The sequence below is a fragment of the Nicotiana sylvestris genome, chromosome 7 (genome assembly GCF_000393655.2).
Source record: "Nicotiana sylvestris chromosome 7, ASM39365v2, whole genome shotgun sequence".
Classification (NCBI taxonomy): Eukaryota; Viridiplantae; Streptophyta; class Magnoliopsida; order Solanales; family Solanaceae; genus Nicotiana; species Nicotiana sylvestris.
The window spans coordinates 20,850,731-20,866,276 of NC_091063.1; the positions used below are offsets into that span (position 1 = coordinate 20,850,731).

The 15,546-nt window shown below is 40.2% G+C and overlaps 1 protein-coding gene across 1 annotated transcript; it reads left to right on the forward strand.

Annotated features, from left to right (window-relative positions):
• The first annotated feature begins 2,715 nt into the window (after positions 1-2,715).
• Positions 2,716-3,492, forward strand: LOC138872827 (uncharacterized). The gene is made up of 2 exons (XM_070151245.1): positions 2,716-2,928; positions 3,208-3,492. The coding sequence occupies exons 1-2, from the start codon at positions 2,716-2,718 to the stop codon at positions 3,490-3,492; spliced, it is 498 nt and encodes a 165-aa protein (XP_070007346.1).
• Positions 3,493-15,546: the final 12,054 nt, after the last annotated feature.

Here is a 15,546-nt window from a genome sequence, read left to right on the forward strand (position 1 = left end):
GACCAGACCAGATGCATTGGCCTTAGATGTCATTATCACTTGTATTATTTCCGTCTGCGGTAGAGATGCTTTAGTGCTATTTGATCTAGGGTCTACCAATTCATATGTGTCATCTCTGTTTGCTCATTTTCTGGATATTCCTCGTGAGTCCTTGGGTACTCCCGTTCATGTGTCCACTCCTCCGGGAGATTCTATGGTTGTGGATCACATCTATCGGTCTTGTATGGTCACATTCTATGATTTCGAGACTAGAGAAGATCTCATGTTGCTTGATATGACCGACTTTGAGGTCATCCTGGGCATGGATTGGTTATCCCCATACCACGTCGTCCTAGACTGCCATGCCAAGACTATTATTTTAGCGATGCCAGGTTACCAAGGTTGGAGTGGAAGGGTTCCTCACTTAGTACATCTAGTCGGGTGATCTATTTTCTAAAGGCTCGGCATATGATCGAGAAGGGTTGTTTGGCATATCTAGCCTATGTTCGGGACACCACCTCAGAGTCTTTGACAATTAATTCAGTACTAATAGTCCGAGAGTTCGCCGATGTATTTCCTTCTGACCTTCCTGGCATGACACCGAATCGTGATATTGATTTCTGTATTGATTTGGCTCCATATACCTAGCCTATATCTATTCCACCATACCGTATGGCCCCGAAAGAGTTGAAGGAATTAAAGGAGCAGCTTGAGGAGTTGTTAGCGAAGAGGTTTGTTAGACCGAGTGTGTCACCTTGGGGTGCACCAATGTTATTTGTTAAGAAGAAGGATGGGACCATGCGGATATGCATTGATTACTGCCAGTTGAATAAGGCTACCATCAAGAACAAGTACCCGTTGCCGCTTATTGATGATTTGTTCGACTAGTTGCAGGGTGCTAGGGTGTTCTCTAAGATTGACTTAAGATCAGGGTACCATCAGATGAAGATTTGGGGTTTAGATGTTCCGAAGACTGCTTTCCGTGCCAGATGTGGTCATTATGAGTTTCTGGTGATGTCTTTTGGCTTGACTAATGCCCCAGCAGCGTTTATGGACTTGATGAACAGGGTATTCATACCTTATATTGATTCTTTTGTTATCATATTCATTGACGACATCTTGATATACTCACGTAGCTTGGGAGAGCACGAGCAGCATTTGAGAGTAGTGCTTTAGACCTTGCGAGAGCAGAAGCTATATGCTAAGTTCTCCAAATGTGAGTTTTGGCTAGGTTCAGTGGCATTCATAGGGCATATTGTGTCAAGAGAGGGTATTAAGGTGGATCCAAAGAAGATTGAGGCAGTTCAGAGTTGGCCATGTCCTACTTTAGTGATCGAGATCAAGAGTTTCCTGGGGTTAGCAGGTTATTACCGTCGATTCGTGCATGGCTTTTCATCTATTGCATCACCTCTGACTAAATTGACCCAGAAGAGTGCTCCTTTTCATTGGTCCGATGATTGTGAGACGATCTTTCAGAAGATCAAGACAGCTTTGAATATAGCATTGGTTCTTGTGTTGCCTTCCGGTTCGGGGATGTATACGGTGTATTATGATGCTTTACGCATCGGCTTGGGATATGTGTTGATGCAGGATGGGCGAGTTATTGTATATGCTTCACGTTAACTGAAGATTCATGAGAAGAACTACCATGTGCACGACCTGGAGTTAGCAGCGATTGTTCATGCTCTTAAGATATGGAGGCATTATCTGTATGGGGTATCCTGTGAGGTTTACACTGATCACCGTAGCTTACAGCATTTGTTCAAGTAGAGTGATCTTAATTTGAGGCAGCGTAGATGGCTTGAGTTACTAAAAGATTGTAACATAACCATTCTTTATCATCCGGGCAAGGCAAATGTGGTCGCGGATGCCTTGAGTAGGAAAGTAGAAAGCATGGGTAGCTTGGCATTCATTTCAGTGGAGGAGAGGCCACTAGCTTTGGACATTTAGTCCTTGGCTAATAGACTTGTGAGGTTGGACATTTCAGAGCCCAGTCGAGTCCGTGTGTGTGTTGTTGCTTAGTCTTCACTTTTGGGGCAGATAAAGGCTTGGCAGTTCGATGATCCGCATTTGGCAATTCTCAGAGAGACGGTGTTGCAGGGTAGTGCAAAGGAGATTTCTATTGGCGAGGCTGGTGTTATGCGACTCTAGGGTTGCCTATGTGTTCCTAATGTTCATAGCTTGAGGGAGAGGATTCTAGAGGAGGCACATAGTTCACGGTATTCCATTCATCCAGGTGCTATGAAGATGTATCGTGATTTGAGACATCATTATTAGTGGTGGCGGATGAAGAAAGACATAGTTAAGTATGTGGCTCGGTGTTTGAATTGTCAGCAGGTTAAGTATGAGCACCAGAGGCCAGGGGGCCTACTGCAGCAGATTCTTATACCTGAGTGGAAGTGGGAGCGCATTACTATGCACTTTGTAGTCGGGTTGCCGCGGACATTGCGGAAGTTTGATGCAGTTTGGGTCATTGTCGACAGGTTGACCAAGTCAGCACACTTTATTCCAGTGGTTACTACTTATACTTCGGAGAGTTTGGCACAGATCTACATTCGGGACATAGTTCGGTTGCATGGTTTCCCCGTTTCCATCATATCACATAGAGGCCCTCAGTTCACTTCACATTTCTGGAGAACTGTTCAAAGTGAGTTGGGAACTTGTGTAGAGATCAGCACAGCATTCCATCCTCAAACAGACGGACAGTCGTAGCGGACAGTTCAAATTTCGGAGGACATGCTTAGAGCATGTGTGATTGACTTTGGAGGACAGTGGGATCAGTTCCTGCCTTTGACTGAGTTTGCTTACAATAACTGTTATCAGCCCAGCATCGAGATGGCTCCATTTGAGGCTTTATATGGCTGGCGATGTCGTTCTCCTATCGAGTGGTTTGAGCCCGGTGAGGCTAAGTTGTATGGCACAAATTTGGTAAAAGATGCCTTAGAAAAGGTAAAGTTGATTCAAGAAAGGCTCCGCACAACTCAGTCCAGACAGAAGAGTTACGCGGATCAGAAGGCGCGCGATGTATCATTCATGGTTAGCGAGAAGGTTCTCTTGAAAGTCTTGCCGATGAAGGGTATTATGAAATTCGGGAAGAAAGGTAAGTTTAGCCCAAGGTTTATTGGCCCATTTGAAGTTTTGAGACGAGTTGGGGAGGTTGCTTATGATCTTGATTTACCTCCCAGCCTATCGGGAGTTCATCCAGTTTTTCACGTATCTATGTTGCAGAAGTATCACGCCAACTTGTCCCATGTGTTAGACTTCAGTACTATTCAGCTGGATGAGAGTTTGGGTTATGAGGAAGAACCAGTTGCCATTATTCATAGGCAGGATCACCCGTTGAGATCCAAGAGGATTTCTGTGGTAAAGGTCCAGTGGATAGGCCAACCAGTCGAGGAGGTGACCTGGGAGTTCGAGGAGGACATGCAGAGCATATATCCACGATTCGGCACTTCAGGTATGAATCTAAACTCGTTGGAGGACGAACGTTTGTTTAAGAGGTGGAGAATGTAACGACCTAACTGCTCATTTTGCTTTTTAGAACCTCGTTCCCCTAGATAAGACTTTCCATACTTGCCTTTACTGATTTATGACTTGTGGGAATGGTTGATTCGGTATTTGGAAGAATTTGGGTTAAAACCGGAATACTTGCTTCCAAAGGCCAAGTTTGACTTCGGTCACCATTTTGAGTAAACGACCTCAGAATTCGAATTTGAAGGTTCCAACAGGTTCGTATGATAATTTCGGACTTGGGCGTATGTCCGGATCGGGTTTTGGATGGCCTGGGAGCGTTTTGGCGCCTAACAATGAAAGTTGATTCCTTAAGGATTTTGAAGTTCTTAAATATTTGGTTTGGAACAGGTTTTTATGTTATTGAGGTCTGAACAGAGTTCCGAGATCGGGAATAGTTCCGTATTGTTATTTAAGACTTGCACGCAAAATTTGGTGTCAATCCAAGTAGTATAAGTGTGTTTCGTCGCATTGGATGTAAATTAAAGAACTTGAAGTTCATAAGTTTGGATCAATTGGTATTGGGGGTGATTCTTAGATTTACCGTTGCTTCGGGCGTTTTGAGGGTTCGAGCCAGTCCATTTTATGATTTCAAACTTGTCGGTAGGTTCGAGCGGGGCCTAGGGGCCCCGAGCATCAATCGGACGAGGCTCGAGTGGAGTTGAAAAGTATTGGAAGGAGCTGAATCTCCTGGTATCTATCATAATCGCACCTGCGGTTGGTCAGCCACAGGTCGAGATTGCAGAAGCGGTCGAGCCTTCGCAGGTGCGGCCAAGGGGAGGAGCTCAGGAACCGCAAATGTGGCTCATCTTCCGTAGAAGCGAAACCGTAGGAGCAGCCCCCAGACCGCAGAAGCGGTCCCAGCCAGCCCAACCCAACTCCGCAGAAGCGGACGTTCTATCGCAAAAGCGAGCCCGCAGGTGCGGAAATCGTTGTGCCTTCATTTAATACGGAAATGTGTCATTTTTGACATATTTCATTCATTATTTGGGCGATTTGGGAGCTTCTAAAGAGGGATTTCAACCTAGCACTTGTAAGGTAAGTTACTTCTACTTAATATGAGTTCAATATTTGGTTTATAGGTAGATTAACACACAAAAAAATTAGTGAAGATCATGGGATTAGAGTAAAACCTAGGGTTTTGATAAAAACAAGATTTTACCATGAAATTTGTTATGGAATAAAGTAAAAATCACATATTCTTGATCCTTAGGTTATGGGTAACAACTTCCCTAAAAAATTTCCAGAATTCGGGCACGTGGGCCCGGGGATGGATTTTAGGAAACTTGTATTTAGGGTTTGGAAATTACTTTAATAGTTAGAATATAAACTCTTGAGCTTGTATTGACTAGTTTTTACTCCGTTTAATTAGCTTTGGATCATTCGGCTCCAAATTGAGGGTTTGAGCACGTTCTTAATATTGGAAGTAAGCTTTGGAGCGAGGTGAGTCTCCTTTCTAACCTCGTAAGAGGGAAATAAACCCCTAGGTGAATCTAATAAATGTATGTGATTGTTTGTGGGGGCTACGTGCATACGTGGTGACGAGAGTCCGTGCGTAGCTACTATTATGCTAATTGTCCGGGTTGTTTAGGACCTGTATCATGCCATACTTGCAAATGCTTATGTTCTTACTTGCTAATGAGATCACTTAGGATATGTTAGGAGTTGAAAATAAATATAAACAAACGTATGCACTTACTTGAGAACTTGTATGAATTTATTTGACTATAAATGCGCCTTTATGTGCCTTCTTGATAATAATTGATATTTTTGGATCGGGTTGATCGCCTCGGTAGAAATAGATGCATCTATGGTTCGCGTCATTCGACCCTCTGGCAGTGCACAGTTATTATTATGTTGGACCGGGCCGTACGACCTCGGCATAATGTGCGCAGGATATTTATGTGGAATAAATTCATGATTTACTCTGTTTAAATGCTTTGAAGTGCAAATTATTATATGACATGACTGAAATTGATATATTGTTTTCTCCTAAATTCTGAGATTTATTATTATATTCATGTTAATCATGCTTAGTGTAAGCCTTATGTATTATTATTGATATTGACCTTAGTAATTGTCAAGTCAACCCCTCGTTACTACTTCTTCGAGGTTAGACTGGATACTTGCTGGGTACATATTGTTTATGTACTCATACTACATTTCGGTACTTAACTGTACAGGATCTGAGGCAGGTGCATCTAGTTACCCCTCCGGCGCGCGTTCCTAATTCCTGATCGAGATCCCACGGTTAGCTGCCCCTTCTGAGCCGTTCTGCAGCATACCAGAGTTCTCTTCTTTTGTCGTTGGTTATGTACTGTCTATCCTGTTTCAGGTAGTAGGATAGTGGTATTTTGTATATTCTACTAGTTGCCCTTGTACTTGTGACACTAGTTCCTGGCATACACTGTAGACATTCATTTTTGGGTTGCATTTCTATTGTTATGAAATTATTGATTTTCGATCTGTTAAAATACAAGTTAAGTGAATGTTGGAAATGTTTAAATAAAATAATTGAGAACTCACTAGTTAATTAGGATTGGCTTGCCTGACAATGGTGTTGGGCGCCATCATGACCTATAATGGAATTTGGGTCGTGACACTCGAGCTGGGGAATCAGTCTGCACGCCGGACAGGTGGCCAGATGCACCTGCCTCAAATCCTGTACAATCAAGTACAGAAGTGTAGCATGAGTACATAAGAATATGTACCCAGCAAGTATCTAGTCTAAACTCGAAGAAGTAGTAACAAGGGGTCGACTCCGACACTTACTAAGGCCAACAATATAATAATGTGTGAAGTCTAAATAAGCATGATATACAGAACTAGCAATAAACTCAAAAAAAAGAAATAATTGAATAGTTCTTCCATCATATATAAGAACCAAAACACTTCCTTCATTTGAAACAAGTGATCTCTAAAACAGTAAATTTATGCCAATTAAAAAAAAGGCTTCCGTTTCTATTATCACACACAAATTCTACCGAGGACGTTCGGCCCGATCCAACATAAATGTAAATTGTGCATTACCAAGGGTCGAACGACGCAAACCATAGATGCATCTATTAACCTGCCGAGGTGAACAGCCCGCTCCCATGAGAGTAGTTAAAATAGTCACCCCGCTCGTGGAATATACATGCGACGTAGTTAAATATAAATATAACGTAATTTTTCTCAAAATAATAATTTACTTGAAACATTTGATATCTTGAAATCCTCAACTTAGTTCCATTAAATGCAAATCAACAAATATGTTCAGATAACGGTACCCAGAAACATGGTGTAATCCTAGAACAACCCGTACATAACAAGAATAGTAGCTATGTACGGGCTCTCATCACTTCGTGCGAACGTAGCCCCCTGTCACGACCCTAAAACCAATCCGATCGTGATGGCACCTATCGTAAAACTAGGCCTGCCGACACAATTTCCAAATCAAACCATTATTCTATAAAAGTCATTTTTTAAGTCATTAATTAACAAGAAATCTCATAATATATGTCTAAATAGCCAGTGCAGAAACATAACACAAGCCCAACATCGGGGCGTCACAAGTCACGAGCAACTACAAGATCCGACTAAGTAAAAGAAGGGATATTATAGTCCGGGAATACAAATACTAAGAATAGACTGAGTAAGGTAAGAAGAAGAAGTGCAAGGCTGCGAACGCCAAGCAGCTACCTTGCCAACTCCGAAGACCTGCTGGATGAGCGATCAGTGCTCACTATCAAGACCCGCAACTCCTGGATCTGCACATATGGTGCAGGGAGTAATGTGAGTACGTTAACTCAGTAAGTAATAAAAGTAAATGAAAGTTGAGCAGTAAGAAAACACATAAACCACGTCATAACACTACCGCAAATATAGCACATTTCCACAACAGTACAGAAATCATTTATTTCGTAAATCAAACTCAGTTTCAGTAAAAAAATCTTTCTTTTTTAAAACATCTTCCAATAGTTTCAAATGAGTGATAAAACAGTGAGTAAAAATGATAAAAATGTAAATACCCCCTCGGGCAAAAACATGTACCATAAACTGCCCCTCGGGCATAATATCAACAGAACCAGTCCCTCGGGCTACCTCACAATCACTCGTAATCAGCCCCTCGTGCATAACATGAATCAAGAACCGCCCCTCCGGCAAAACATGGATCAAGAACAGCCCCTCGGGCAACAAATCATATCATAACCAGCCATTCGGGCTAACATCATATCACTCACTCAGGGTACTCGCGCTCACTAGGGTTGTTCAGACTCCGGAGGGGCTCCTATAGCCCAAGCGCTATAACAAGCCATCTCGTGGAATAATCAATCAAGCCCTCGGCCTCACATAACAACAAGCCACCTCGTGGCATAAATCAATCAGGCCCTCGGCCTCACAATATCATGAATCAGTACAACATGTTGTGGCGCGCAACCCGATCCCATAATATCCTCACAACACAGGCACTCGGCCTCACTCAGTCAATAACTTCTCAAGCCACTCGGACAACAGTAAAACATGATTCTCAGCTCAAAATATTATTTAAAGTGTCAAAATAGAGTAAATACAGCTGAATTATGAAATCAATAAAATACAGCATGACTGAATACAGATATTAAGTCAAAACAGTAAGGAACAGTAGGAACAAAAAAGCCCCTAAGGGTTCAAACAGTTGGTACTAGGCCCAAATATGGCATTCAGCCCAAAACATAGTAATACTTTCCAAAACACAATGATATCAAACAGTTTTCGATTAAATACGCGATTTAATAGTCGTACGGGATGGACCAAGTCACAATCCCCAATGGTGCACGACCCCATGCTCGTCATCTAACATGTGTGTCACCTCAAAGTAGCATAACGATATGAAATCTAGGGTTTCATACCCTCAGGACAACATTTACAATCATTACTTACCTCAAACCGGTCTAAACTCTAGCCCGCGATGCCTTTGCCTCTCGAATCAGCCTCCAAATGCTCCAAATCTAACCAAAATCGGTATATTATCATCAATATACGCTAAAGGAACAAAGCACAAGCGAAAATAATCAAATTAGCTCAAGAATCCCGAAATTGCTCAAACCCGGCTCCCGAGCCCACGTCTCGGAATCCGATTAAAATCACATCAATAGAATCCTTATCCTCCCACGAGTTCATACATAGCAAGAACATCAAAATCGGACCTCAAATGGCCCCTCAAATCCCCAATTCAACTCTCCAAATTTTCTTCCATTTTTCCCCTCAATTTTCACCCCAAATTCCCAATTTAGATGATAAAAATCAAGATACAATCACGGAATTTAACCAAAAATAAGTGAAGAACACTTACCCAATCCCTTCTCTGAAAATCCCTTCTAAAATCGCCTCAATCCGAGCTTCATAGCTCCAAAAGTGCAAAAATGGCTAAAACCCTCGAAATGGAGTACTTTATAATCTGCCTAGGTATTTACCCTATGCTAGGACAAACTAATGTGATAGCGAAGTACAAAATTTTCCAGCCCTTCTTTACCCTATGCGATCGCGGCCATTCCCCCGCGATCGCGTAGAACAAATATTTCTAACAGCCTTCTCCAACTCTTTCAGACAGCCTCTAGTATAATGGTCATAACTTTTTGTATAAAACTCCAAATTACAATTGGTTTAGCTTTCTGAAAACTAGACATCAAGGGATACAATTTATGCTTTTAGATCATCTTCAAATTCCTTATAGATTGTGAGATATAAGCTTCCAAAATCGGGTCAGTGCAGCAGAGATTTTACTCTATGCGATCGCGGGAAGACTTACGCAATCGCATAGCACATCTCCATTTTTCCAAATTTTCTCTATGTTAACGCATTGTGCACCCCTGAAACCAAAAACCAGCAATTAGAAATGGCCTAGAAATTATCCAAAACCACCCCGAAACTCACCTGAGCCCCTCGGGACCCCGCCCGAACATACTAACAAGTCTCAAAATATATCATTGACTTAGTGGAGGCCTCAAATCCCATCAAACAACGCTAAAAAGATGAATCATACCTCAATTCAAAATCAATGAACTTTGAAACTTTAACTTCCACAATCGATGCCGAAACCTATCAAATCACGTCCGATTGACCTCAAATTTTGCACACAAGTCATATTTGACATTACGAACCTGCTCCAACTTTCGAAATTAGAATCCGACCCCGATATCAAAAAGTACACCCCCGGTCAAACTTTTCAAAATTCTCACTTTCACCATTTCAAGCCAAATTCTACTACAGACCTCCAAATCACAATCCGGACGCGCTTCTAAGTCCAAAATTACCCAACGGAGCTAACCAAATCATAAAAATCCAAATCCGAGATCGAATACTAAAAAGTCAAAACTTCGTCAAACCTTTCAAATTTAAAATTCCAAGATGAAAATTGTTCTTCCAATTCTATTCCGATTAAATCGACGATTTACATAAGTCATAATACATAATACGGGGCTAGTCATGCCCGAGAACTGGTGAGCGAAGTGCAAATTCTCAAAACTACCGATCGGGTTGTTACACCCCCACAAATAATCATATATTAATTAAGTTCACCTATGGGGAAATTTCCCTCTTACAAGGTTAGAAAAGAGACTTACCTCGCTTCAAGGCCTACTTTCCGGACCAAGCATATGCCTAAGCCCTCAATTTGGTGCAGAACAATCCAAAACTATCCAAATAGTGTAAAAACTAATTAATATAGGCTTAAAAGTTCATATCCCAACTATTTAAGTAATTTTCCAACTCTAAATGCAAGATTCCTAAAATTCACCCCCGATCCCATGTGTCCAGATTCTGAAAATTTTCGAAGAAAGTTATTACCCATAACCTTAGGAAAATAAATATATGATTTTCATTAAGTCCCATAACCATTTTCGTGGTAAAACTCCATTTTTATCAAAAACCTATGCTTTCCTCTAAACCCATGATTTTCTCTAATTTAAATATTATAATCTACCCATAAACTATGTATTAAACTCACATTAGGTAGAAGTTACTTACCTCACAAAGCTAGGTGAAAATCCCCTCTTTGAGAGCTCCCCAATTGCCCAAATATGTAAAGAATGGGAGAAAAATGCCTAACTCGTATTAAATAAAGTGCACTGCCCCAGCGATTTTTGCATCTGAGGATCCGCTTCTACGGACCAGGTGTCCGCTTTTGCGAAATTGGCTGGGCCGGCTGGGATCGCTTCTGCAGACGAGCCCCTGCTCCTGCAGTCCCACTTCTGCGGAAAAGGAGCCGCATCTGCGGAACCCGGGCTCCTCTTCTTGGGCCGCATCTACGAGACGTAACCCGCACCTGTGAGCTCGCACCTGCGGCTGACCAACCGCAGGTGCGGTTATGACAGCAGCTAGAGCTTTAGCTCTTGCTCCAAACTTTCAACTTTGTCCAGGCCTCGTCCAATTGACGCTCAGGGCTCCCGGGGCCCCGCCCAAACGTACCAACAAGTTAGGAATCATAAAACGGACTTGCTCGAACTCTCGGAACTCCCGAAACAACATTAAAATTAAGAATCACACCCTAAAACCAATTAAATCATACTTAAGAACTTCAAGTTCTTCAATTTACTTGCAATGCGCCGAAACATGCTTATACTACTCGGAATGATACCAAATTTTGCGTGCACGTCTTAAATAACATTACAGAACTATTCCCGGTCTTGGAATTTCATTTGGACCTTGATAACACCAAAACTCGCTCCAAACAAAATTTAAAGAACCTTCAAACCCTTCAAGAACCAACTTTCACTATTAGGCGCCAAAACGCTCTCGGATCATCCAAAATCTTATCCGAACATACGCTCAAGTCCAAAATCACCATACGAATCTATCGGAACTATCAAATCCCGATTCTGATGTTGTTTACGAAAAATATTGACTGAAGTTAAACTTGGCCTTTTAAGCCAGCCTTAAGGAACCAAGTGTTCTGAATTCGACCCAAACTCTTCCAAATCCCGAAATAACCATCTCCGCAGGTCATAAATCAGTAAAAGTAGGTACTGGAAGTCTTATTTAGGAGAACGGAGTTCTAAAACGCAAATGATCGGTCTGGTCGTTACACCCACCCCATTTTTAACGAAAAAACTTGGTTGGAGTTCATCGGTCCCATAAAAAGTGTAGATTCTCGGTATTGTAGCAAGCTAACATCGTATCTAAGGCATTATCGCGTAGTCAGTTGCTCGTTTCGGCTCCAAAGCATCAAATCTTCAACTTTCAAAAAATTAAAATCGAGATATTCCAACTTATTTTTTGTTAAAACTCATGTATAAAAAATGCCTATTAGTTTTTTTACCATGTTCTATGTTATTTCGTGATTGTTTTGCGATTTAATTATTTTATTGTTTTTTATCTGGATTATATTATTAGTGTGCTAAAAAATTAGTAAAATAGAGAAATTATTATCTTATGAATAATTAATGTTTTGAGTTGTTATAAAAAATGGTAATTAGTAATTTTTTACTATGGTATATGTATTTTTGTGATTGTTTTATTTTTAAATCAATTTGTTATTTTTTATTCGGATTAGATTATTTACGGGCTAAAAGATTAGTAAAATAGATAAATTATTATTTTAGGAATAATTTATCTTATTTAGATGTTATTGTTGTACATATATTAATAACTTTAATGTTGTTTAGTTCCGTGTAGTGTTATGTTGTTCCCGTAATTTTAAAGTAGTGCCTGTAATTGTAATGTAATGCACTTTAGCATAGTAAAATGTAGTGCCCTTTTGCATAATATCTTTGTAGTTGTTGAAATCAATCATTCAATTATCTATTATCTCCAAAAATATCTGAAAGAAGATGATAGTTCAAACACAAACTCTCTTGAATTCTAGTTAACAAACATAAGAAAATAATATTAAAAAATAACAATATTTGTAAAATTAAGTATTTTTATATGAATATTTAATAATTAAAGAATGTATAATTATGCAAATTAATTATTTAATTCTATTATACTCAAAAATAACTGAGTAAGAAAACAAACATATAAATGATACGCTAACATATAAAATAAGAAACAAACATATAAAATAAGAAACTAACATATAAAATAATATACAAACATATAAAATAGTAAACTAACATATAAAATAATAAAGTAACATATAAATGATAAACCAAGATCTCTTGTGAGGGCATCCACATCCGGCATACTTGGCAACTGATCAAGGTAGGGAATTTTTCTTGAATGAAACGGCACATGGGACTCGTACACTCTTGGTCTAACGGGAGGTGGAGCATGCTCCCTCGTCAAATCAGGTTCAGCCCTCATCAGAGAAGGGTGTGTCATCTCTAGACTCATCAGCATTGTTGTTATAATCACTATTATCTTCCCGACTTTGCGCATCTGCCAGATCCCGATTAAATATATCGTCTTCAGGCAATTGAGTAAGGACATAACCTTCAAGTTGCTCGTTTTCACTGCACAACTAATAAAATAATGAGTTTCTCAAATTCATCCAAACTTTACATATAAACTTTATCACTTCACTTACAAATCATAATGTGTTGATATCTCATGATGCATATTATCCTGTTAATGATGACTCCCGGATGGACTACTATGATCCAACACACCAAAACTAGGCATATTCCAACTGGTCATTGGTTCATAACTTGTAAAATTCATATCTGGCCGATACCCCCTATGTAATAACCCAACCGATCATTTTGAAACCTAGCGCGTCATTTGGCAGTTCGAGGCCATGAGTAGCTTCACTTCAGGTATTACGACTTGTACGTGTGGTCAGAATTGAAATTCGGGAAGTTCAGAGTTGTTTGGAAAGAAAAGTCTCATTTCGGAAGCTTTAAGTTGGAAGAATTGACTAAGGTTGGATTTTTGAGTAAACGACCTTGGAATTGGTATTTGAAGGTTTCAACAGGTTTGTATGATGATTTTGGACTTGGGCGTATGTCCGGATCGGGTTTTGGATGATCCGGGAGCATTTCGGCGCCTATTGTGGATGTTAGCATTTTGGAAGAATTTCATAAATTTGGGTTGAAGTACATTTCAATGTAATCGATGTCCGTTTGGGATTCAAAGTCTGGGAATAGCTCTGTATGGTTATTCTGGTATTAGGAGCATGTCTGAAAGTAGATTTGGAGGTATGTATGTCATTTTGGAGTCTTTAGGTGAAAGTTATAAATTTGAAGGTTTTTGAGAAGTTTGACCGGGAGAGGACTTTTTGATATCGGGTTTGGATTCTGATTCCAAAGGTTGGAGTAGTTCTGTAATATTGAATATGACTTGTGTGCAAAATTTGAGATCAATCGGACGTGATTTAATAGGTTTCGGCATCGAATGTAGAAGTTTGAAGTTCATTAAGTTTGAATTGGGGTGTGATTCATAATTTTAGCATTGTTTGATGTGATTCGAAGCCTTGAGCAGGTCGTGTAATGTTATGGGATTGGTTTGTGTGATTGGACAGGGTCTCGGGGGCTCTAGGTGTGTTTCGGAGTGGTTTCGGATTAATTGGAGCCGTTTTGGAACAGTTATTGCTGGTGTCTGGTTTCCTTCTTCACGAACGCGAAGGAAGTCCCGCATTTGCGAAGAGAAAATTTTGGGGCTGTTGAGTTTGGCCTTTGCAAATGCGAGACAATGGACGCGAACGCGATGCAAGGGCTGGTCAAGCTTACGCGAACACGAAGAAGGAAGGGAGCTGGGCCTGGAAGTGCTTAGCCTTCGCGAACGTGGTTGTAGGACCGCGAACGCGAAGAGGAATTTCTAGAGGCACGCAAGTTTGGCCTTTGCAAACGCGAGGGGATTTTCGCTCTCGCGAAGGAGGGCCACCTGGGCAATGAAATTTTATAAACGGTGGTTTTGCTCATTTCTCCCATTTTTCATTGGTTGGACGATTTATGGAGCTCTTGGAAGGGAGATTTTTGTCATCTATGTCAAGGTAAGTGATTCCCACCTATTGCAAATTAAATACTTGGATTATGTATGGATTTAGACATGAAAATTTATAAAAATTTTGAGATTTGAAGAAAAACTAGAAGTTGGTATTTCTAGATTTTGATCACGAAATTGGACATGAAATTTGGAACAAAATTATATATTTGAGTTTGTTATTCTTTGGGTAAAGTTTAACTTCGAAAATTTTTCAGAATCTGGGCATGTGGGCCCGAGGGTGATTTTATCGACTTTTCGAATGGAGTTGAAAATTGTTGTAAATGAGATTTTAATGAGTATTAGAGTATATATTTATGGATTTGTTCATTTATTGATTAATTTTGGAGCGTTGACCGTCGATTTGAGTTGCTTGAATGAATTGGGAGCCGGTTATGCAACTTCGGAGCGAGATAAGTCTCCTTCCTAACCTTGTAAGAGGGAATTAACCCCATATGTGAACTAAATTATTGTGTGCTTCTATTTGTGGGGCTACGTACGTATGAGGTGACAAGAGTCCGTACATAGCTACTAGCTATGCCTATGTCCGGGTAATTTTAGGCTTACATCATGACTTGTTGATATTGTTGTTGATTTATGTTTATTGCTTGTCTTGAAAAGAAGCGAGATTGAGTTTGCTTATTAAATGTTTTGAAAGGAGTTAAAATTAAGGAAAAATTGGGAACTTAAAAGTTTCATTTTAACTTCGTATTTTGAAAAGAATTGAGGAATACTATAATGTAATCGCGCAGCAATTATATTTCACGAGCGGGGTAAATTTCCACTACTCTTATGGGATTGGGCCATCGTCTCGGCAGGATTTATGTATGACACCCTCATGGGAGCGGGTCGTTCGCCTCGGTAGTTTAATAATTGCATCTATGGCTCGTGTCGTTCGACCCTCGGCAATGCACAGTTTAAATATTATGTTGGTTCTGGTCGTACGCCTTGGCATTTCCTATAAAGATATCCTTATGGAATCGTGTGTAATATCTGGCAAGAAGCTAGTGTATCTGTGAGTTATCCCGATTTGAATTATGACAACCTAATAGATGAGGTCCACTATATCTATACATATGCTCCGGTTAAGGAGGGAATTTCTAATAGAGAGCTTGAGCTTATTTCAAAGAGGAGGATCGTACCATGTATTTATACTTGTTTATCTCGTTTATTTGT

Coding starts and splice junctions, on each gene's coding strand:
- LOC138872827 (XM_070151245.1), top strand. CDS start 2,716: ATGCTTAGAGCATGTGTGATTGACTTTGGAGGACAGTGGGATCAGTTC. Junction 2,929..3,207: donor TAAAAGATGCCTTAGAAAAG/GTAAAGTTGATT, acceptor TCTATGTTGCAG/AAGTATCACGCCAACTTGTC.